Genomic DNA, 20,128 nt, shown 5'->3' with positions numbered 1-20,128 from the left:
GAGATAGTCGGTCCCATTTGCCCATGTTTGGCACGTATCCCTCAAAACTTTTTCCTATCCATGTACTGTGTAACTGTTGTTGATAGACCTGCCTCAACCATTTCCTCTATCAGATTGACCCATTTGGACCACACCCTAGGTGAAAAGAACTACCCTTCAGCTTCCTATTAAATCTGTCTCTTCTCAGTCTAAATTGATGACCTCTAGTTCCTGATTCCCCAACCCTGGGGAAATAAAAAACCTGTAGGCCTTCAGCTTACCACCTGTTGTTGTCATGATGTTATGATCAGAGGCGACATGAGTGAATCTGCAGATGCTGGAAATAAATAAAAACACAAAATGCTGGCAGAACTCAGCAGGCCAGACAGCATCTATGGGAGGAGGTAGTGACGACGTTTCAGGCCGAAACCCTTCATCAGGAGTGAAATAACATGGGATGGTCAGGGGGGGGGGGAATAAGGAGTGGGGGGAGGGATGAAGTACAGAGCTGGGAAGTGATGAACTGAAGGGAAATAGGCTAGGGGGGAAGGTGGAGAATGATCAGAGGTGACATAGTTCATCATTTAGAGAAGTTAAATATTTCCAAATCACATCAACACATTGATAATGTAGACTACTGCAACTCCGTTCCACTGGTTCATAGGTGAGACCAACAGCAGGCCCTCATGTCACAGTGGCCCGGGGAGGAGATGCCAGAGGCAGTGTGGGAGGGAGTAGAGACCTCTCTGGGCATGCTGAAACCCCTGCTGGTTTGGGACTGACCCTTCCTTTCGGTGCTGCTCTCCAGTGTTTGCTCGGTCAAAGACGAGCTGCACCAGGACAGCAATCTAAACACCATTAATCTACAGGCCATGCCACTCAGGGACTTATTTCTGAGTGACTGGATGTATTTATGTTACCGTAAATGTATGTACTGTGTGCTGTTGGTTCTGTTTCATTTGGCTGTATTCAAATGGTTGAATGGCAATTAAACTTGACCTTTTATAGTAGGTAAATCATATTTGACAAATATACTGGAGTTCTTTGAGGATGCAATGTCCAGAGTTAATGGAGGGGATTCAACAAAAATCTTTGAATTTCAGAAGGCGTTGAGCAAGGTGGCGCAAAAGACTGGCACACAAAATAAGAGCTCATTGAATTGAGGGCGTGTGTTGACATGGATTGGAAATATTACAAAAGAGTAAGTCAGAATAAGCTGGTCTTTTCCAGGCTGAAAGGATGTAACTAGTGGAATGTCCCAAGAATTATTTTCATTTATGAATGACACGAAAATAGTGGGCAGGCATGTGGCAAAAGGATATGTGTTGAGTGAGTGGGTAGAGTTTTGAGTTTTATGTAGTGAACTCTGGTCTAAATAAGAGAGATCTAAAGACAGATTGTTATCTGAATGCAGTAAGACTGCAAATGAGCACAGGGCGAAGGATCTGGGTGTTTGTGCATGTCTGTAGCTGCAGCAAGTGGCATATTATTGGAAGTGGGTTGGAGTTTAGAAATAAGGAAGTATTGTTACAGTTGTACAGGTGAAGTTGCACCTGGAATAATGCACTTTGTTTTGGTCCTCTTGCTTAAAGTATTGGCGTTAAAGACAGTCAAATCGAGATTCATTGGCAGAATTTCTGGGATGAGAGAATTGTCCTGTTATCATTGGTTAAAGATATTAGCACCATGTTCTTTAGAACTTGGAATGTGAAGTGATCTTGAGAGAATGAGAAGGTAGATATCAGCATGTTTTCATTAATGGGCAAATTTCAAATGATGGGATCTATTTACAAGATTAGGGGGCAGTTGTTTAAAACTGAGACACCCAGGAATACCTTGTCACAGGGGAGGGTGACTCTCTGGAATTATATTCTCCACACTGTTTGCACATCAGACTTCCTGAGGGAGACCTCAGTCCGGATCGGGAGCAGCATCTCCAACACCATCACACTGAGCACGGGGGCCCCCCAGGGCTGTGTGCTCAGTCCACTGCTGTTCACTCTGCTGACCCACAACTGTGCTGCAACACACAGCTCGAACCACATCATCAAGCTTACCGATGACACGACCGTGGTGTGTCTCATCAGTAAGGATGACGAGTCAGCTTACAGAGAGGAGGTGCAGCAGCTAACGGACTGGTGCAGAGCCAACAACCTGTCTCTTAATGTGAACAAAACAAAAGAGATAGTTGTTGACTTCAGGAGGGCATGGAACGACCACTTCTCACTGCACATTGAAGGCTCCTCGGTAGAGATTGTAAAGAGCACCAAATTTCTTGGTGTTCACCTGATGGAGAATCTCACCTGGTCCTTTAACACCAGCTCCATAGCAAAGAAAGCCCAGCAGCGTCTCTACTTTCTGTGAAGGCTGAGGAAAGTCCATCTCCCACCCCCACATCCTCATAACATTTCTACAGGGGTTGTATTGAGAGCATCCTGAGCAGATGCATCACTGCCTGGTTCGGAAATTGCACCATCTCTGATCGCAAGACCCTGCAGTGGATAGTGAGGTCAGCTGAGAAGATCATCGGGATCTCTCCTCCCGCCATCACGGACATTTACACTAAATGCTGCATCCGCAAAGGAACAGCTTTATGAAGGACCCCATGCACCCCTCATACAATCTCTTCTTCCTCCTGCCCTCTGGGAAAAGGCTTTGAGACATTCGTGCTCTCACAGCCAGACTATGTAACATTTTCTTCCGCCAAGCTATCAGACTCCTCAATACCCGCAGCCTGGACTGACACCTTGCACTATTGCCCTGTTTATTATTTATTGTAATGCCTGCACTGTTTTTGTGCACTTTATGCAGTCCAGTGTAGGTCTGTAGTCTAGTGGAGCTTTCTCTGTGTTGTTTTTTTTTTACGTAGTTCAGTCTAGTTTTTGTACTGTGTCCTGTAACACCATGGTCCTGAAAAACATTGTCTCATTTTTACTATGTACTGTACCAGCAGTTATGGTTGAAATGGCAATAAAAGTGACTTGACTTGATCACTGTCAACCGTCTCATGTCAGTTAGATCATGGTATTTCTTCTTTAGCTGTTGAAGTGGGAAATTCCCATTATCTCATATCTGTTATTATACTCCAGTTACAACTTGTTGTCCACTGCATTCCTTCCCTTGCTTTACATCTGCACATTTCGGGGACAGCAATTGAGTTCCACCTGAACTCTTGTGCAATGTTAAGCCCACAAACAGCTTCAGGGTTCTCAAACCCCACCAGCCTGAATGGGACGAATGAATATAACTTTGCATTGCATGTTGGAACCATACTGCCCACTGTCATGTACTGAACATTTAAACAAAAATGTAAATCTGTTTCTGGATGGACTAAAGTATAAATTGATTAACTGGGACAACTACTCAGGAATTACACAATGGAAATTTTGAAGCAAATGTTAAAAGCTTCCCTCTAGGATTTATGTATTCTGGAAAAGTTTTATTAACAGAATTTTTGGCTCAGATCTAAATGCATCCCAGTGGAATAAATATATGTGAAGTACAGCGAGGCACTCCAGAATCAGAGAATTTTGGCTTTGGAGAAAATAGAGCTCTGGAACAAATCAAACTTTAAATACTAAATTTAATAAGCTTGGCGGATGCACTATAAATTGAATAGCCACAGAGGTACCAAATGGAAATACTTTTATAAAACACCATATTAGTTACTTGGAGAATGAGCCGTTTGAATGTGGTCAAAGAGGAATTTGATCTATTAAGGCCACTAATAATGAAATTAGTTTATAGAACAATGCGTGATTTCCCCCTCTGGTTTTCAGTAAGGGCCAGAACACGGCCTGGTATAGCTAGTTGTATGACTGGAATGGTATTCAGTGTGATGGGAAAAATGCATGTCAACATCCAGACTGGAAGATTCCTGGTAAAATGTCTCAGCCCGAAACATTGACTCATTATACCATAGATGTTGCCTGCCCTCCAGCATTATTTATGTGTTACTCTGGATTTCCAGCATCCGCAGATTCTGTTATGTTTATAAAGATGACCAGGCAGTGTTGGTAAAATTTTGGGTATAAATGACCAGGACACATTCAGGAAACAAATGCAAGCCCTTTTGGTGTACCATACCTATACCTGCAAAATTTCTGCTGAAGGTGTATTCCTCTGACTGCAGATTGAATTAGAAATAATTTCATCCACGCAAATTGATAGCGAGGTTAAGAAGCCGTATGATGTGTTGGCCTTCATTAGTTGGCGGGTTGGGCTCAAGAATCGTGAGATAATGTTGCTGCTTTATAGAAACACGCTTGGAATATCTTCCTTGAGTTTGCTTTTTTCTTCTTCCTATAGATGCTGCCTGGCCTGATGTGTTCCACTGGCATTTTGTGTGTGTTGCTTGAATTTCCAGCATCTTCAGATTTCCTCGTGTTTGCAGTATTGTGTTCAGGTCTGGTTGCCTCATTATAGGAAGGATGTGCAAGCTTTAGAGAAGCTACAGAGGAGATAGACCGGGATGGTGCCTGGATTAGAGGGCACATTTTATGAGGATAGGCTGAATGAGTTAGGGCTTTTCTCTTTGGATTGTAGGAGGATGAGGGGTGACTTGACAGAGGTGTACAAAATAATAAAAAGCATAGATCGAGTGGGCGGCTAGAAACTTTTTCCTGGTAATACAAGGGAGCGTGACTTCAAGGTGATTGGGAGAAAGTGTAGGGGGATGTCAGAGGTTGGCTTTTTACAGAGTGGTAGGTGTGTGGAATGTGCTGCCGGGGAAGTACATTAGGGACGTTTAAGAGTGCTGCTTTTAAGCACGTTTAAGAGACATTTAAGATGAGCACATGAATGTTAAGCACAAAGTGGAGGGATGTGTGGGAGGGAAGTTTTCCATTGATCATAATATGTTAAAAGGTCAGTGCAGCGTTGTGCGCTGAAGGGCCTGTACTGTGCTGTAACATTCTATGTTCCATGTGTAATGTGGTTGATCACCCTGACGTCCATGGGCTGCTTGTTATACTCGTAGAAATCTAAGACCCAATATCAATCAGATTTGAGAATCATTCTGCATTGGTTTACTAAAGTTTGTTCAATTTTGAGAATAGCAGAGGAAAACAATATTTTCGTTGTTTACTGCACTCTGTTTCTGAATCATGATCATACCAGTGGTCTCCTTTGAAGAAAATGAAAGTAAAATATGAGCTCAGCATGATTCCTCCCCTTCCTTCATAGCTCAGTACAATGCTGTGGTAAGTCTGTGCTGAGTTATGGTTTTTTGGCTAAGCACGAAAAATCTTGATTATGCAGTTGGTCACAATTTTAATCTTCCAATTTCCTTTCAGCTGCTTCTCAAAACTTGAGTTCTCAATTACAACAGAACTGATTGCCTGCAAACAAATAACTGATCCTCATCTTCAATCAAATAACAAATTTTAAAACATTTTAAGTGGGTTAATGTCTGGTTATGTGTGTCGTTTGCAGCTCTGTGCATTGTTCTACAGCTAAACTTAACCAAGGATAATCCCAAATGTCAGGGGATAAAAAAACCCCAAAATGGATTATGTGCTATTGAGCATGAGAAATTTCCCAGGCCCCTCTTCACTGAGCGAGGGTAATTTCCAAGTACTTCAAATTATGATGCATAAAAACTAACACACTCAAACTGAAATGTGTTTTTTTTATAAGAATGTGTATTTGGCGATATAGCTGATTGCTTAAACTTTGATAAAATGTATGGTGGCATGTTAGCTGATCAGATGTCTCTTTAAATTCCCTTACCTCTCAACCATCAACAAAAGAGGATAACTTCACTCGCCCCTTCACTGAATCGTTCCCACAGCCTATGGACTCACTTTCAAGGACACTTCGTCTCGTGATCTTGATATTCATTACTTATTTACTTATTATTCATTTTTTTCTTTTTCTATTTGCAGTTTGTTATCTTCTGTGCATTGGTTGTTTATCCGTCCTGTTGTGTGTGTGGTCTTTCATTGATCCTGTTGTGTTCCCTGTTCTTACTGTGAATGCCCGCAAGAAAATGAATCTCCGAGTTGTATATGGTGACATACATATACTTTGGTAATAAATTTACTTCCAACTTTTGAACTTTGAACATAGTGTATCGAAGCAATAAGTGTGCCTGCTTTCAAAGGGTTAAAACTACAGTCAAGATGTGCAAATTGGACTGACCTGAATGATTTAAAACCTTTTTGTGATGATCTGTAACAGCTGAATCACCTCTGTTTAAAGTTGTTTGATTTTTAATCTGACAAATTTGGACCTGTTCCTAAACTGAAGTGATTTATGCTTCATATTTATGAGAGAAAAAAAGAGCCCTTATCAAAAGGAAACTAGGAAGGAAGGGGGGGGGGGGAGTGGGAGAAAATTTCCAAGTTTTTCACAATAGTCCAGCATTTCATTTCATCTCCATCACACACTGGCTTTTAAGTTCAAGACACTGGATCTCTTTATCTTTACAATTGGAATTAGCAATGATTCTGACAGTATTGTAAGAGAGCAGAATAGTGGCAGCTATAAGCAAGATGAATTTCATGAACCAAGTTTGTCATTTTGCAAATGGCAATTAGCTCATCGTTTGACATTCATATTAAAACTAGAAACTTGTAGAAATAGTTTTAAAATACATTTGTCCAAATAATAAGTGACCTCTCATCTTTCAGAAAGAATAATTTGTTGGCTGTTAACATCTTGGAATATTCCAAGTGCATTTTGAGTGTTATGTAAATTCATTGTTTTGTTCCTTTTTTTAAAAAAAACAGTAAAACTTGGTTTCCTGCTCTCAAAACTTTGGTTTTGATTTCACACTCAGTGGCCATTTTATTAGGTACATCACTTTTTATTGCAGATATCTAATCAGCCAATCATGTGTCTGCTACATAAAGGCATGGTCAAGCAGTTCAGTTGTTGTTCAGACCAAGCATCAGAATAGGGCAGAAATGTGATCTAAGTGACTTTGATCATGGACTGATTGTTGGTGCCAGACAGGGTTGTTTAAGTATCTCAGAAACTGCTGATCTCCTGGGATTTTCACGCACAACGTGAGTTCCCAACCTTCGGTATGTCATGGATCCCTACTGTTAATCAAGGGGTCTGTGGACCCCAGGTTGGGAACACCTGCTCTAAAGTTTAGAGAATGGCTCAAAAAGCAAAAAAAAAATACAGTCAGCGGCAGTTCTGTTGGCAAGAAGCCCTTGTTAATGAGAGAGGTCAGAGAAGAATGGACTGATTGGTTCAATCTGACAGGAAGATGACAGTAAATCAAATGAACACACATTACAACAGTGATGTGCAGAAGAGCACAACACTTCAAACCTTCAAGTGGATGTGTTACAGCAGCAGCAAACCACAAATGTACACTCAGTGGCTGCCTTATTAGGTATCTAATATGAATTAGATAATATAAATTACGGCTGGTGGCATAGTGGCATCAGCGCCAGACTTTGGTGCGTAGGCTCCTGAGTTTGAATCCAGCCGGCTCCAAAAACCTGAAGAGGGATGGGCTCTGCCAGGTTTCAGAGGCCCAAGACACACCGTACGATGAACAATCACCAAAAAGATCAGTGCAAAAAGCTTGTCATGACGGCGCCCCAACGACTCCGCCAGGAGTTAAGGGCGCGCACGCAATATAAAGTCGCCTCTGTATTTCTCTAATATGAAAAGCTAAGTAGCACCCTTCAGATTTATTTGAATCAGACTTAATTAAAATGTCAAAGAGCAAAATTTATGAAGCTAATAAAATAAAAAGGTCACACTTTGACTCTTATAATCTCCAAGACCCATGTCACCTCTATTGTGAAAATGAATGAAAGTATGTAATTAGTCCATCAGATGGAAGGTGAGAGTTTTAGTTCTTGCTTAAGCTGACCTTTCCCTTTTGTTACATACGTATAGGGGGAAATTCAGTCTACATTCTGTGGTGAGAAGCATAACTGAAGAATTCTCCCATATTCTCTACTGTATTTTGCTGCTCAGTTGCACCCTCTGGTGGTTTGAATGTGCCACATCGCCTGGACCCGCTGAGAATCGGAATCACAATCCGGTTTTTTTACCAGCATATATTATAAATTTTGTTGTTTTGCAGCAGCAGTACATTGCAATACATAATAAAATCTATAAATTACAATAAGTACTCTATACAGTATAAAGAAAATTGGTGCAAAAAGAGCAAAAAATAGTGAGGTTGTGTCCATGGGTTCATTGTTGTTTCAGAAATCTGATGGCTGTGGGGAAGAAGCTGTGTCTTCATGTTCCTGTGCTGCCTCCTTAATGGTAGTATTGAGAAGGGGGCAAGTCTTGGTAGATGGGAGTCTTTAATGATGTAGTGAAATAATTAATGTGTGTTTATTCTGAACAATAATTTAACCTTGTTTACCTCCATGGCCACCTTTCTCTGATGACATTACATCACAAGTATAGGGATGTCAGGGTAAATGCTTTTTTACACAGAGTGGTGGGTATGTGGAATTCCCAGCCATGTTTATTAAGCTGTGCGTGTGTGCACGGGCTCACACCTTTTCTACTAGTGCACAAAGGAATTTAAACTACGCACGGAAGGTTGTCACCCTCTACATAATTGGCACATTAAGTATATTTCACGATCGTACACGATCATATTTCCTCATCTGGTTTCTGATGCAGACGGTGTTGACAATGTGAAGTTTGCAATCATCTGTCTGCAAATTTTAGAATGGGCTTATTTATACTGTTTATGTCAAATTCCAAAGAAGCAAAGGATGTGAAATGTTAAGAAAGTGCTAGTTCATTTAAAATGGAGTGGTTTAATGAAACAATAGAAACTGCTACAACAAACTGGACTTGGTAGCTTACTATCCGTGGAACAGCTTCAGGTTTGCTCCCACTTAAAAATTCAGTGTGCACATGTCACTAGGCAAAAAAATTGCACAGGACTAGACTTTTGCGCACTCTGGTCTTTAGAAATTAAAGGGAACATTGCCTGTCAGAGGTGGTGGTAGAGGCAGATACGTTGGGGACATTTAAGAGACTCTGATACGTGGATGATAGAAAAACAAAGTGTTGTGTAGGAAGGAAAAGTTGGATTAATCTTGGAGTAGATTAAAAGGTCTGCACAATGACCTTTGGCTGAAATATAAGATATACTACCTTTTGAAGGACACCTCAAAGCACTGGAGCAGTATCTATAACCATGTTAACAATTACAGCATGGAAACAGGCCACTCAGCCCTTCTAGTCTGTGCTGAATGCTTACTCTCACCTCATCTCACCAACTTGCACTCAGCCCATAACCCTCTATTCCTTTCCTGTCCATATACCTATCCAATTTTACTTCAAATGACAATATCGAACCTGCCCCTACCACTTCTACTGGAAGCTCGTTCCACACAGCTACAACTCTCCTAGTAAAGAAATTCCCCCTAGAGTTAACCCGAACCTTTGTCCCCTAACTCTCAACTCATGTCCTCTTGTTTGAATCTCACCTACTGTCAATGAAAAAAGCATCTAATGCGGTCTACCCAGATTTCTCCAAATCCAGTGGCAGGATAGGTGACTGATCTTGGTCTCCTCTCTTAATCTAATATAGCCAACAAAGTGGCCTTGGTGGGCAAGCTTTGACTCCAGACTCGCATAATAAGTGCACTGTTCCGAAATCTGCCAAGGGAAAAGATTTTTGACAGAGGAAGGCATTTAAGGTTATTCTCAAAACTTGTGTGGTAACAGCAACACCGTGATTAACTCCTGGGGGTCTGGCCCACGACTGCTCAAAGTGGGCAAGGCAATTCAGATTGCACTGGGAATTACTTGGAGTACACAGCAGCCAGTGTAAGTGACAGAGTAATTGCACCTCGTCACAAACTGCGTACCCGCCTGCCAAATCTGTGGCCCAGCAGTCACTTATGGACTCACAGACTTGAGTAGGAGCAAGTTGTCCTCAACTTCCGAGTGGTATCACCGGCAAGGTGAATCACTGCATTTCCCGGTTTCCACAACTGCATATTGGAGCACAGGAGTGCGCAACCCTCCGGGGATTATGTGCTCATACATCCAACCTCTTGTTCAGCTGCACTGGGGTGGAGCACAAGGGAGCTGGTCTCTCAGTGTTAGGTCAGCTTGTGTATAGAGCATAGCCCAGGCCACTAACTGTGGAACTGGAGGGAAGAGGTGATCGAAGACATGAAGCCCTCCATTGGACAGGATTGACCATGGATGTTGTGTCCCAGCTGTCTACGTGATATGCAAGCCTGGGCAGTACAAAATGGAGAGCAAGCTGTTGTCCATGTATCAAGCTCCCCCCCTCCATGCAACTGATGAATCCAAAGGAGTGGTAGCAATGCAATTTTGCAGCAGCGAAGTCGCAGGAGTTGCCACTTGTAATCCACCTTTGCCCCTTCTCCTGTCAGTAGAAATGCTCTTCCAGGTTAAGCTATGTGTGAAGACCAGGAGTGTTGTCAGAGGTTATTTGAGAAGCACACCATTGGGATCATATCTCCACTACCACCCCAGACTATAACAACCTTCAGGAACCAATCAAAGATAAATAATTGTTTGTTTCAATTAAGTTTATTTGAAATTAATCTACATCAGTTAAGTGCATTTTAGCTAAATATATATCTTAAAAATATTTAACTCTATTCCAGCTAAATGTCTCTGATTATCAAAATACTTTAGCAACAATTGAAACAGTATAAGTTGCCAAAAGTTCCATCAGGTTAGCTCAGAATCAGTTGGGCTCCATTGCCTGAAGCATGGTCACTGCTCAGGGACCTCTGATTCTCTGGATAGCCATGGTATTAAGGTTTTATGGCTGCAAAAGATGATAATTGTACAGGTAAAATATCTGAAGTGCAAACGGAGTCAGGTATAACCTGGGCCATTAGTTTATCTAATAAGACATTTCCTAAATGTAACTTTATTCACTGGGTCCATAACCCATTTTATTTAATTGCTGCTATGGTTAACCCCAGATCCTTAACTAGACTTTATCTGGAAATGGTTTAGAGGTGCTGTTGTTTCAGATCAGTGTCATTTGTTATCTTTTATTCAGACATAGAACTCATAATGAGCCCTTCTGCCCTAAGTTGCCTGTGCTGCCCAATTGCACCAATCTGACCAAGTAACCGACTAACTGGTAGGTCTTTGGAAACCAGAGCACCCGGAGGAAAGCCACACGGTCACAGGGGAAACGTACAAACTTCCTGCAGAAAGTGACAGAGTTGAACCCTGATTGATGCACTGTAATATCGTTATGCTGGCTGCTACACTTCCGCGACATCCCGATATTCAGATTCAAATGAGTTTATTGTCATAGACACTAAGGTGCGATGAAACTCCTTGCTCACGTGAAGCTCACAACGTAAACAGTCCATATGGTGAAAATAAATAAATTAGTATGACGAGCGCGACAAAATAATTGCACTTATGTGCCAGTCATGTCATTTTTTTTAAGGGGATTGATGCAAAGGATTTGCTGGTGGAGTTTGAACCCTTGAAGACTGAAATTTGTGCAGTGGAAATTTTGGCTTTTATGGAATTTTGCCTTTACCTTTCAGAGCAACCTGGGTGATAAAAATTTGTAGATAGTTTTGATTCAGTTTATTCAAACCTGTAACTGTTGAAACCTCTGCAAATAATAATAAGTACTTATTGATCCTGAATATGATCATACAGGATCAATAAGTTGTTGCTTTCATACAGCAGCAACATTTAAAAACACACTTAGCAGTGTGCAGACTGAACTAATAACGAAGTACAGGGGAATAATATACACGCCAATAGTGTACCAATGTGCAATAATAATATACAAAATAATAAAGCAGAGACTATTGTTTTTAAGTGTGTTCTCCTGTCACACAGATGAACTGTTGTATATGCTTATTGAACCTGGTAGGAAAGATTTTCTGTAATGATCCTTGTGACTGCGGAGTTGAATGAGTCTGTTTGAAAGGGAGCTCCACTGCTTATTCAGTCGGTCATGGAGAGGATGTGCCTGATTGTCTATCATGGATAACACTTTGTTTAGTGACCTCCTAGTGTCCTTGGTTATAGCCAAGGACAGATCTAGCCTCTGAGTTTATTTAGTCTTTTTCTAACACGAGCACCGATGCTGCTCCCCCAACACAAAGCCGCAAAGAAGACCGCACTCGCTACAGCAGACTGGCAAAAGATCTCCAAAATCCTGATACACACATCGAAGGATCTCGGCTTCCTTAGAAAATAGTCTGCTCATCCCCTTCTTCTGAACCGCCTTGCTGTTGTTTTTCCTGTCAAATTAATCCTGTCACAACTCAACACAGTTCAAAATTCAAAGTAACTTTATTATCAAAGTTACTATGATTACCCAATGGTAGAAGTGAGAAGAGAACTTATCCTGGGATGTCGAGGCCTTCAATGGATGTTGCTTTCTTGATTGCTGTGTTGAGCCATTTCGGAGTCAGGCTTATTAACACTAGCATATATGAAATTTGTTGTGTTGCACTAGCAGTACAGTGCAATACATAATAATTATAAACTATAAATTATAATAAGAAGCACTGAACCATAAAAAATAAGTACTGTACAAAGATCAAAAAATAAGTGAGGTAGTGCATGTGGGTTCATTTTGTTCTGGCCTGAAGAATAAATCGAGGATTTGGCCAGTGATTGCAGGAAGGTGGATTTCGGTTAAACTTGATTTTCTGTTAATCCAGTATTTCCTACGCTCCTTAGATGTTTCAAAGTGTGCACTTTCTTAGTCCACCAGAATTAATGTGTTCTTGTTGTCTTAAATTATATACAGGATTTTCCAGCAGAATTTTGTTTAATTTTGACTCTTTTTCTCTGTCTAAACAGATTGCAATTACACTGCCCATCAAATGTGCAGGAACTTCATCAAACTTGATTGCCACCAAAGGGAACAGCTTCCAAAAGAAAAAATCAGCATTGAAGTTGAAGTGGAGCAGCCTGAAACTGAGGTACTAATTGTTGATTTTTATTCACATTTGGATCAGAATTTTCTGTGAGTAACATGACACTGTTCCTTTGATCAAGAAGGAAAAATAAGGATGATCAGGGAATTTGTAGGCCTGTGAGCCTTGTGTCATTGATAGGAAAGGTATTGGAGAAGATTCATAGGGACAGGATTTGCATGTCTTTGGAAAGCCTGGGCCTCATTAGGGACAGTTAGCTTGGGTTTCTGTGGGGCACGTCATGTCTTGCAAACATGATTGTTTTGTTTGGGGAATTAATCATGAGCCAGAGGACCATAAGACCTAGGAGTAGAATTAGGCCATTTGGCCCATTTAGTCTGTTGGGAGGTGGGTAAATTTAAGGGTGATGTGAGGGCAAATATTTTTTTTTTACGTGGAGAGTGGTAGGTACCTGGAATGGGCTGCTGGGAGGAGTGGTGGATGCAGATCCATTTTAGATGAGAACAGGAAAATGCTCTGAATGGAGAGATGGGGATCATGAGGCAGAAAGGATGTAGTTCAATTTGGCATTGTTTGACACAGACATCGTAGGCCAAAGGGCCTTTTCCCATCCTGTACTCGTCTATGTTCTATGTTCTCAATTCTTTAATATGCTTTCCCGTATGAGGGATTCAGATAGTGTTGATGGGCTGTTCAGAAATATGAAGGCAGAGAGCAAGAAACTTTTCCTAAAGTATTGATTGCAGGTCTTCAGACTTCTGAACCTCTTCCCTGATGGTGGTAACGAGAAGAGGGCATGCTCCATGTGATGAGCATCCTTGATGATAGATGCTGCCACCTGGAGGCATTGCCTCTTGAAGTTGCCCTCAGTGGCGGGCAGCATTGTGCCCATGATGGTGCTAGTTTTAGTCTATAACCCTCTGCAGCATTTCCCGATCCTGTGCGTTAGAACCTCCATGATACAACCAGTAAGAGTGCTCTTCTCAGTACACGCGGAGAAATTTGCTCGAGTCTTTGGTGACATACTAAATATAGCCACTGACTTGCTTTCTTCATGATTGTATCACAGTGTTGGGCCTGTGATAGATCCTCTGCGATGTTGACGCCCAGGGACTTGAAGCCACTCACCCTTTCTATCGTTGACCCCTCAGTGAGGTTTGGTTTGTGGTCTCCCAAATTGCCCTTTCTGCTGATATTGAGTGCAAAATTGTTGATGTAACACGACTGATCAACTCAGCCTATCTCGGGTCTGTATGCCTCTTCATTACGGTCTGAGTTTTCCTGAACAGTGGTGTCATTGGTGAATTTATAGATGGTGAATAGTGGGCACGAACCACAGGGTGGATTTGCAGAGCATGAAAGTGTTCTTCACACCCATGGATGCAGTTCAGCACTGAAGCAAGAGCAGACGGCGCAGCAGCCCGAAATGCTGAGGCGCGTAAAGCTGGTGCAGGAGCCTGGCGGCCTGATGGTAGCAGTAAGACGAGCAGGAGGCGGGTGGGACGGGCTTCGGTGGGGGGATCCTAGCTGACACAGAGCAGTGAGCTGAAAACTGGCTCATACCCTGCCCTTGGCCTCCATGTCTTAATCACTTTTAATCTGGTGGCACTTAGATCTGCTAAACTTCAGTTCATTCTCCATCTCTTCAGTCCAGCACAAAGTCCTCTTCAGGAATGGCTGCCACAGTTCGCCGAATCCTTCTGGATACCACAAAAATGCCAGATGATTCAGACCGGTCAAGAGCACAACCCCCAAAGGGAAATTATAAATTGCCGAATGCAGGGATCATAGTCCAGAATATGGTACAGTATATTTAGTGGAATAGTTCGTAGATTTATTAGCAACCCACAAAACGTTGCCATATGTTGTCAGTGCCATTTTGCAGTTTAGTGGGATATGACCCAAATGTAGGCAGATGGGATTAACAAATATGGACATCTTGGTCAGCATGGAGGAGTTGGGCTGAAGGGCCTCTTTTTGTGCAGTGTACGGTAACTCTATGCATTTGTGAACATAGTTCTTGTTAATTATTCCCTAATCACCTTTCAACATCCCAAAACATGCCCCAGTGATGGCAGAATAACAAATTGCAGCTTGTTAATGATCAGACAAAATCAGCTGCACAAGTGAAGCCATACTTTAAACCTGCCACTCTACATTCCAGGGCAATGCTTGCAGACCATATAACGAATCAGGCATGAGCCAACCAGTGGAGCAAGGCAAACAGCTTTTTTTAAGCCCATCACCTCTACTGGAACATAGGCTGCTGACAGCAGCTCACCAGAAAACACGCTGTGCAAATACAATTTAAAATGATAATTAATAAATAACAGTGAGAACATGAGGTTGTAGAGTCCTTGAAGATGTGTCTGTAGGTTGTGGAATCAATTCTGTGTTGAGGTGAGTGAGGTCATCCACATTGGTTCAGGAGCCTGCCTAATGATTGTAGGGTGATAACGGTTCCTGAACCTGGTGATGTGGCTGTTATTGAACTTTTGGAGAGGGTCAAGGAATCTAATACCAATAACTTCAAAAGTGGCCAGAGCAATGATCAAGAAATCTGGCTTATTTGAAATTAAGTCAATTTGAAGAGATTTTTCATTGTTTCATTCTCCACAAGAAAATGTGGCTTTCATTCAGAATCAGGGTTATTATCACTGGCATATGTTGTTAAATTCTGCTCTTACGTCTTGTGGTCTAAAATTTGTTGCTTTGCAGTAACGTTCCCTAATATTTTTTCACATCTGCGCTGACCAACCATTGTTCTGAGCAAGAAATTTTTACTTGGGTTGGAAACTGTACGGCACTTTAATTTTTCATTGTAATAAACATACCATGAATATTTAGAATGAAAATTGAAAAATCCCATAATTTTGATTTTATTAATTACTTTATTGTCACCAAACAATTGATACTAGAACAATCATCACAGCGATATTTGATTCTGCGCTTTGCGCTCCCTGAAGTACAAATCGAAGTAAATATAATAAAAATTTAAATTATAAATCATAATTAGAAAACAGAAAAGGGAAAGTAAGGTAGTGCAAGTCAGGTCCGGATATTTGGAAGGTATGGCCCAGATCCGGGTCAGGATTCAGCAGTCTTATCACAGTTGGAAAGAAGCTGTTCCCAAATCTGGTCGTATGAAGCTCCTGAACCTTCTTCCAGAGGGAAGAGAGTCAAGAAGTGTGTTGGCTGGGTGGGTCGTGTCCTAGATTATCCTGGCAGCACTGCTCCAACAGTGTGCAGTGTAAAGTGAGTCCAAGGATGGAAGATTGGTTTGTGTGATGTGCTGGGCTGTGTTCGCGATCTTCTGCAGCTTCTTCCGGTCTTGGACAGGACAACTTCCATACCAGTTTGTGATGCACCCTAGAAGAATGCTTTCTACGGTGCATCTATAAAAATTAGTGAGGGTTTTAGGGGACAGGCCAAATTTCTTCAGCTTTCTCAGGAAGTAAAGGTGCTCGGCTAAACCAAGTCAGGTCATTTGTGATATTTACCCCGAGAAACTTAAAGCTTTTGACCTGTTCCACCTGAGCACCACCGAAGTAGATGGGGTTGTGCAGTCCGCTACTCCTTCCAAATTGAAGGTTATAATGACATATGGTACAACAAAGAAAGATCTTTCACGTTCCTTATACTTTTTCTAACTGCGTCCATTTCCAGCTGTGTGCCAACCAAGGCTATGCGCTCAGGAGCATCTCAGGTCCTGTGCAGGCGAGCTCCCGTGTAGCTGAGAGGGAACAGTGTTTTGCAGCAGCATTACAGTGTGATACTTTAAAGAATATGTAAAAACATTTTCTGTATTTCTAGAATTGCTTTCTTTCCTTGGGTTCAGAACACTATTGACAACTCAGGCATCACTTTGTGAGTAGCTGCTGACCGTGCTCTCTCCGGTCCTGTTCACCCTGTATCTATCTATCATATAACAATACTGCACTGTACTGGAAGGAACTGCTCGTCGCTGTTTGCCCGTGAATAGTGGGTTGTGAAGGGACGGGTCCAGTACCTTGCCAGCAGTCCTTTTGGCTTCAGTCTGGGGAATTATCTTGTTGCAGTTATAAAACCGAGCTGCCAATCAAATTAAAGAGCACTTTGTGGACAATGATGGCTTTCTGCTGGCAAAATGTCTCCCAACTGGTGTGCAGTGGACGTGCGCGCAAACACAGCGAGTGCCATGCTGCCACACAATACAATCGAGCAGATTACTGACACATGGAGACAATACTTTCATGGCTCAGGCTGTTCAGGTGGAGCCCCGGACAATGTGTGTGTGCTGTGATTATCGCATTGTGCGCATGTTGCTGAATTTTTACATCATAATGGGACAGTAATCAACTGAAAAGCAGGAGGATTTGTGAATAGTGACAAAGGGCAGTCTGGAAGATGCTTCCCGTGTTTTACAATACACAGACCTGAATAATTACACACAAAACATGTTGGAAGAACTCAACGTTTCTGGAAAACAGTAAAGATTCGGTTTTGAGCTGAGACTCTACAGTATTTATTTTCAGCAATCCTGATGAAGGGTTTCAGCCCGAATTGTTGACTGTATTTTCCCCTCCATGGATGCTGCGCGAACTACTGAGTTTCTCCAGCATTTAGTTTGTTACTGTGGGTTTCCAGCATCTGCTGAATCTCTTGTGTAGCTATCCTCTCCTCCTATTTCCCAGTGTACACCTTTCTTAGGCTTTACGATGGACGTAGGACCTGATCTAAAGGACATTTAGAACGGGGTACTGATTATGGATGATCAGCCATGATCACGGTGAATGGCAGTGCTGGCTCGAAGGGCCGAATGGCCTACTCCTGCGCCTATTGTCTATTGAAATTTGGTATCTCCATGCTTTTGAATTCTTTTGGAATTTGATAATGGTTTCGAAAGACACGCATGAAAGGTGGAGGGGCGCAGGGGAAGTAAATTCAAAAGAGATGTGTGGGGCAAGTTTGTTTTTTTTAAGAGGAATGCACTGCTGGGGTGGTGATAGAGGCAAATATGGAAGGCATTCAAGAGGCTCTTAGGCAAATGTATGTGCAAGGAATGTAAGGGGTTAGTTTACTTGGGCATTTGATTTGATGTAATTAAGTCAAACGGGCCCAGTGGTCTGTTCCTGGGCTGCACTGTTTTATGTTTTACACAGAACGCATGTTGAACATCTTCCTCTTACTTTCCGGAGGCATTGCATAAATATAAATTGAGCCAGTGCAGTAACACCTTGCAGCCAGGGGAGGGAGTTGTAGAGTTCATTTGCAGCATGGCACTGCAATTCCTATTTTCCTGTAAGCATGTAATTTCGTTAGGTCACTTAGAACTAAGAATATTTTCTTCTAGAAAGTGCTGTGATTGAAATTAAGTGATCATTCAGACAGAAACGGCAAAAATAAGATCTGCAGATTCTGGAACTCTGGAAGTGCTGGAATGACTCAGCAGGTCAAGTGGCTGCTTGAAGAGAGGAACAGATGAAGTCCGGGTCTGCTGGACCCGGTCGTGCTTCTCTCTGGCCTGTGCTGGCAGAGGATGTCACCATTCATTTCAGAATTAATGTTCGAGAGAACTGCAGGCAAATCAGATCAAATTGTCTTGGGAAATTGTACTAGTGGACACTCCAGTGATGCTTATGTCTTCAAACCACAGTGTGTTTCCTAAGTCCAGTACCTACCGCCTCCAGTTCCCTCATCCCACTCCACCCTGCTGGCCCCTGCCTTGATCTGATCTTACCTACTCATCTCTGGATCTGTAACCACAATCTGCCACTGCCCCACCCTCTCTTCTGCCAACTCCCTGTGAGTCCAGGCATTAGATCAGATTCAGATACAGTTTATTGTCATTTAGAAACCACAAATGCAATGCTGTTTTAAAAAAAATGAGACCACGTTCCTCCAGAATGATATCACAAAAGCATATGACAAAACAGACTACACCAGAAAATCCACGTAACGTTTGGCAATCCCTAATCCAGAGTCCTGAAAGACTGCTGCGTATTAATATCGCACTACCATCTTAGCGCGTTCCCTGGAAAGGAGCTCCAAATCCCCAGACAAACAAGACCAAAAACTAAAGCTACAAGTCCTGCACAAAACCACATAGTTACAACATGTAGTTACAACAGGGCAAACAATAGCATAATTGATTAAAAAAAAACCAGACCATGGGCACAGTAAAAATAGTCCAAAGATGTTAAAGTAGTATAAGTTCAAAAGAAATCATCACACAGTTCCCACAAGTCCCCAGGGTCCCGACAGACTCGCCATCCCACGCCGGCGGCAAAAGGGAATACCCCCGCTATGGACTTCCAAGGCGCTGCCCGACTCAGCCTCACAGACGCAGCACACAATGAAAACGACCTGATCGCAGCGGACTCGGAGTCCGTCAAACCTCCGAGCCGACGACCATCCCCTCCAGCAGATCTTCTCCGAGCACCATCCTCTGCCGAGAGTATTAAGATGGCCCCGCCAACGGCCATCGGCAACGCGACCCCGAGGACTGGGGGCCTGTTCTTCCCAGCAGAGACCCCGACCTCACAGCAGCAGCAGCAATGAAGAAGGTCTTCCTGGAGATTTCCCGATGTTCCTCCGTGCTCCCATGTCCGTTTTCGATCAATTATGATTGCGCACGGCACCCCACTTCACAAATAACAGATAATCAGCTCCGGAGTGATAATCGGCCATCTTAGAAAATATCATTGCTTCAACAGTGGAAAAAGTGCAATTTCCTCTCATCAACTGCCAAAGTTATATTGATGTAAAATTTCAGTGTAATTATTGATACGAAATATAACATGGTGCTTCATCTGTTTTTGTTTTAGACTACTACACCACAGAAACGGGCCCATCAACCCATCATCTAACCACACCTAGATCATAGCCCTCAGTGCCCCAACCATCCATTCAAATATCTCTTAAATGCTGCAGTTGAACCCTCATCCACCACTTCTGCTGGAAGCTTGTTCCACACTTACACCACCCTCTGAGTGAAGAGATTCCCCCTTAAATATTTCACCTTTAACCCTTAATTATGGTCTTGAGTTCTAGTCTCACCCACTCTCAGGGGAACAAGCCTACGTAATTACCAGATCTCCCCTTGATTGCAGTTTTTTTAATACTACTTTGATTTTAAAACTTTAGCCTGAATAGCTTAAGTTTTGCATTAGAAAGATGGGCATCAATAACTGGTGTGGCCTCCTGTATGTTGGTGAGATTCAACCTAGATCAGGAGATCACTTTGCCGAACACCTTAGCTCCATCCATCACAGAAAGCGGTATCTCCTGGTAGCCACCCATTTCAGTTTTACTTC

General features: G+C 42.3%; 1 protein-coding gene across 2 annotated transcripts in view; it reads left to right on the top strand.

Annotated features, from left to right (window-relative positions):
• Positions 1 to 20,128, top strand: part of rassf5 (Ras association domain family member 5) — a 102,789-nt gene that overhangs the window by 20,486 nt on the left and 62,175 nt on the right. Inside the window, exons 2-3 of one of the 2 annotated variants that reach the window (XM_059950015.1) lie at positions 12,757 to 12,878; positions 14,483 to 14,635. In XM_059950015.1, coding sequence (XP_059805998.1) covers positions 12,757 to 12,878; positions 14,483 to 14,635 — 275 coding nt within the window. The remainder of the gene's footprint in view (positions 1 to 12,756; positions 12,879 to 14,482; positions 14,636 to 20,128) is intronic. The other variant, XM_059950016.1, reaches the window with a different exon arrangement.

The sequence above is a fragment of the Hypanus sabinus genome, chromosome 25 (genome assembly GCF_030144855.1).
Source record: "Hypanus sabinus isolate sHypSab1 chromosome 25, sHypSab1.hap1, whole genome shotgun sequence".
NCBI lineage: Eukaryota > Metazoa > Chordata > Chondrichthyes > Myliobatiformes > Dasyatidae > Hypanus > Hypanus sabinus.
Note: the sequence above shows the minus strand (reverse complement) of the source record. Positions and strands in the feature narration are given on the sequence as shown.